This window comes from Phoenix dactylifera, chromosome 8 (genome assembly GCF_051530095.1).
Source record: "Phoenix dactylifera cultivar Ajwa chromosome 8, Ajwa_hap1_PhDact_Kaust_v1.1, whole genome shotgun sequence".
In the NCBI taxonomy this organism is placed as follows: domain Eukaryota; kingdom Viridiplantae; phylum Streptophyta; class Magnoliopsida; order Arecales; family Arecaceae; genus Phoenix; species Phoenix dactylifera.
This window is the reverse complement of record NC_143197.1, coordinates 11,244,620-11,249,804: the sequence shown is the minus strand read 5'-3', so window position 1 is coordinate 11,249,804 and position 5,185 is coordinate 11,244,620. Positions and strand designations below refer to the sequence as shown.

The 5,185-nt window shown below is 41.5% G+C and overlaps 1 protein-coding gene across 1 annotated transcript; it reads right to left on the bottom strand.

The window, feature by feature from the left end:
• Positions 1 to 4,266: 4,266 nt before the first annotated feature.
• LOC103716052 (uncharacterized) lies at positions 4,267 to 4,878 on the bottom strand. The gene has a single exon (XM_008803900.3). The coding sequence runs from the start codon at positions 4,876 to 4,878 to the stop codon at positions 4,267 to 4,269; it is 612 nt and encodes a 203-aa protein (XP_008802122.1).
• Positions 4,879 to 5,185: the final 307 nt, after the last annotated feature.

The window sequence follows — 5,185 nt, the reverse complement described above, 5'->3', positions numbered from 1 at the left end:
TAAGTTGTATAGATGCACAGTAGAATTTAAACTTAGCAACAGTTTGATTTATTGAATGAGACTTGATTAAGTAGATTAAATATGCTTGCAACTAAAGGATGCGCAGATAAGAGTTAAGCAAGCAATTTATCTAAGTAAGTAAGTGAGCAAGTTAGACAATGACAAAAAGCATCACAAACACAACAAACATATAGTGGTTCGGTGCACCCCAGCACCTACATCCACTCCCCAAGACCTCTTGGGAATTTCACTATAATCCTCCAGATTACAGCCGGTTGTTTTACAAGCTCACAACCCAACTTGTTGTTTTGCGAGATCACAACGAACTCGGTCGGTTTTCACAGGCTCACCGACTAGAACCAACCGATTGTTTTTCCGGGTTCACAATCAAACCCAGTTGGTTTTCCCAAAGGCTCACCAACCACAACCTTACAACGATTGTTTTTCGGATTCACAATCAACCCAGTTGGTTTTTTCCAAAGGCTCACCAACCACAACCTTACAACGTTGGTTTTCCCTTTGGCTCACCAACAAACCTTAACACCGTTGGTTTTCCTTTGGCTCACCAACAAACCTTAACCTCTTGATTCAATCCCTTGATTGAATCAAGTTACAAGATATTAGACTAAGAATTTAAAGCAAGTACAAGCTTCTTAACTAAGCAAATATATCCAATATAAACAAATGGAGTAAAGAGAAGCTCTCAAACGAATTTTGAAGATGAAGGAACTCGGCTTCTTCTTTACTTGACCCTCTTCTGATTTGACACGAGGTAGAGGATGATTGAGGCAGCACACGGATGGAGAGGAAGCTTTGGGATTCACTTGGATGCTCTTCTTCTCTCTATTTTACTTTGAATGGCCCTTTTGTGCTTATGGGAGATTTTCCGTGTAATCTCTTTGAAATCTTTTCTCTAAATGTTCTCTCCCACTTCCATACCTTCTTCCCTAGCTCTCCTCTTGATTTTATAGCTTTAGATGGCGTGGAAACAAGAATCTAGCCGTTAGAGACAAAAATAGAGCAGTTGGACACAGTCTGTACCTCCTGACAATATTTCCGTTGGGATCGGAGTCGACTCGCGCGATCTGGAGTCGACTCGCCTGTTGCAGGAGTCGACTCGTGCTTGACTGGAGTCGGCTCGGCAACTGTTCCAGATTTGAATTAAAGTGGTCTTCTCGACTGGGAGTCGACTCGACTTAACCCGGAGTCGACTCGCCAAAATCTGGAGCTGACCTTGCACTTTTGGAGTCGGCTCATCCCAAGGAATCCATAGATGTATTCTTCAACTTGGCTCACTCGAGTCGACTCGTGAATTCTGGGAGTCGACTCGGCGCTCAGAGGCCGAACTCCCGATCTTCTGTCTTTTGGCTCGTTCAGTCTTGGAGTCGACTCGAACTGTTCCGGAGTCGACTCGGCTCTCAGTATCCGAAAAAGAGTCTTCTGTCTTTTTGGAGTAGCGCTGCCTTGGAGTCGACTCGAACTGTCTTGGAGTCGACTCGAGTCTCAGAGACAAAAACACTGTCTTCTGTCTTTTGGTGTAGCACTGTCTCGGAGTCGACTCGGGCTTTGCGGGAGTCGACTCGGCACTCAGTGTCTGAAATTGGCTCTCTGACTTTTTGCCTTGTATTTCTCTGGGAGTCGACTCGTGCTTCCTTAGGAGTCGACCTGCCAACCATTGGAGTCGACTCGAGTTCCTCAGGAGTCGACTCGGCTCTCAGGGTCTAAAATAGCTTTTCTGTCTTTCTGTCTGTTACTTCCTGGAGTCGACTCGTTCTACTCTGGAGTCGACTCGACAAGCATCGGAGTCGACTCGAATTCTTCAGGAGTCGACTCGGAGACTATTCTTTTGAATTTTCCTTTGAATTTGCTCCTCCAATTTGAATCCTTTGAACTTGAGACTTGGGCCAATAAATTGTAGCTTTCTTCCAACTTTTCTTGAGAGCTTTGGAGGCCTTCTTGTGTTCTTCCAACTTGCTATGTTCCTTGCAAAATAAATATCTTTCTCCTTGCAACACAAACATTAGTATTTATACTTCAAGGTTTTGTGATCATCAAAATCAATCTTTGAATCAATCTTTGGGTCATCAGATTCAAATAAAAAAATCATGCATGTACAAAATAAAATTAGTGGTACAAAAATAAGATTTTGTGCATATAATTTTTTTCTTTTGTGATTCATATGTACAAAAGTTCCACTCAAAAAAAAAAAAAATCACACACACACTCACAAAAAAATTTCATGCTCATGCAAAAAAATATACATGCACACACAAAGAAACACATGCAAAGGAATTCAATGGTACTAAAATTAGGTTTTTATTGGTACAAAAAACTCATGCACAAAAAAAACCATGCACATAGAAAAAAACTCATTTATACTAAAATTGGGTTTTCGGTGGCAGAAAAAAAGAAAATTAATTAAATTATACTATAAAAGAAAACCATGCATTCATGAAAAAGGAAAATCAATTTTATTTTTTCAGTAATTTGTATGCAAAAAAAATTCCACTCAAATAAATTCCACACGCACAAAAAATTGATATTCCATGCATACACAAAGAAATTTAATTTTGATGTAAAGGTATTATAAAAGCCTGTTAACTAATTCTACACTCGTAAAAGAAAAGAAATTGAAATATTTGAAATAACTTCAAATTTGAGTGGGACTCATCTTAATTTTGGAACAAAATTATTGATGGTTTAGAGTCCATGCACAAGAAAACGAATATAGGAACCTTTCACAAATATTTCCCTCCATACATGAAATTTCGAGAAAAAATTCAAAATAAATTTCATGGGACTCTTCGTAATTATTTTAGGAAAGAAATAAATTTAGATTATTTTAAAAAAATGTTGGTTGTTTAGATGACATGCATTAAAAAGGTATGAATTAAGAGTTATTTTAGGAAGATGTTAACTATTTCTATGTATGCAGAAAAAATAAAAAAAAGATTGAAAATAAGTTCAAATTTTTATCTATATGTATATTAAATGGATCGGAGGGAGAAAACTCATCGCCTCCCTGAAATTCAGAACAATAAAAAAAAAATCTTAAAAAATGATGCACGTGTGTCATCCTTGTCACTAAATTAAAGAAATAGAGATGAGAACTTGAGAGTAAAGTAAAACATGTAACAGCAAAGTTGACCACCTTAAATAGATTGGAATTAAATTAAGCTCAAGTTTTAGAGGTGCACCCGTAGAATTCATATTAATAGATAGAGTTGTATTCATAGGTGGAGGCATGTGTTGTTGAACAGATAATGAATGCAAGAATGGGGAGCTAAAAATATGCGATAGCAGTGAGAAGAAACACAATAAAATACATCATAGTGGAGTTGATTACCACACAAGGTCTGTGCTACAGTTGTACTTTTGGGTGGACGATGCACCTTCGGAATTCATATTATATATTTGAGAATTGATACAAGAGATCTACCAATTGTTTGTTTGATAGATTTTTTTTAACTTGCCCAAGTACATGTTTTTTCTTTTCTTTTTTTTTGCTAAGTAGATGAGTCACGCAAATCTAGTATGAGTACATATCCAAAAGTCAGAAAATAAAATATTTGAAAAAGGGCTAGTACAACCATACCACCTATCCACAACATTTCACCGGAGTGATCAACAATAAAAGGCGCAACCCAATCTGCTGCTCTGCTCGCCTTATAGTAAACATGACTCGCCTTGAAGGCAGAGCACTCACTCGCACACTGCCAAATGTCCAGAATCAGGAGAGGTCTATCTCCATCCACTAACTGGTCCCGGATCCAACCAATCACTATAACCGAGTCACCCTCTAACAGGATGGAGTCTGCCCGTAGGCATAACTTCACATAACTGACTCCCACCCAGGCCACCCTCAACTCGGCTCCTTGAACAGAGGTATATAGATCCAGCTCCCGCTCGCTACAGTGAGACATGAGTGGCCTTTAATCACAAAGCTAGCTTCTCCTCTGCTACTGCCATCACTCACATTATTATTGAAGTTTACCTCGAGGAAACTGGGGGGTAGGGGCTCCCAAGTGATAAAGATCATCCTAGTCGCTGAAGGAGCTGATGGGGGTTCTCAAGTGTCCTGAGCTATCATAGATTCTCCAAGTGGGGGTGAGTGGATAACTTTAACTGCCTACATAAGGGCCCTTTCCACAAGGAATCTCAGCTACTAACTACTCCTCTCAAAGACGTGACCATTCCGAGCCAGATATGATATGCTGGTAAGCCACCCTGATACCTTGTCTTTTGGTTGGGTCTCTGCTGGAACCATCACTGAGGTAAAAGAGGAGGGTCTGGATGGGGGGTCGCTGACTGAAGGAAACACAAGGAGGCGTCAAAGAGCCCGCATGCTCGGGTCGCCCATGGGCATAGGAAGAGCACATGAGCCACAGAGTCCTCATCAGGGCAAGCATCATAGCTTGGCGGGAGGTTCATCTCTCGCCTGCATAGCACTCCACTGGTAGGTAGGTAGGCCCATGCCACCTTCCAAAGAAATAAGGTTATATGATGGTGTGCTCCTAACCTCCAAACCCGGATACAATCCTGCCTCTGATTGGTCTTAGCTCTATACAGCTCATACAAGTCCCCAGCCTTCACTTTCGGGACGATGGTATGACGCCACACCCTCCTATCACTAGAAGCAACCCTGGGAATCGATATGGCAACAATCCTCTCAACAAGCTGGATGCCAAAGAGACGATTGATCAGAGACATATGCCACTTCCTCTCCCCCAAGGTGAATAGCTCACAGATCCACATATCGGCGTCGACACCAGCATTGATCATAGTTGGCCAATGAGACAGGGGAAGGTCAGATAACCAGGCATTGTCCATAACTCTCACAGTCTGCCCATCTCCGACGAACCACCTGATGTTGGCCATGACCACTGGAGCATGCTTACAAATCTTCTTCCATATAAAAGAGTTATTCCAACAAGCACGCACAACAAAAGGGGACTACCAAGGACCATACTTGGCCCACACCACCGCACACCACAAGCTCTCGGATGGCTTGCGCCAAGGATGCCCCTTGTCCCCATACCTCTCCATCATTTGTGCTAATGTGCTATCTCGCATCCTTCGAGCTACTACTTTTAGCCAGGGCTTGGAGGCCTATGTGTCGGCAGTGGGGTCCCAGCCGATATCCCATCTCTTTTTTGCTGATGATTATTTGCTGCTCGCCATACTA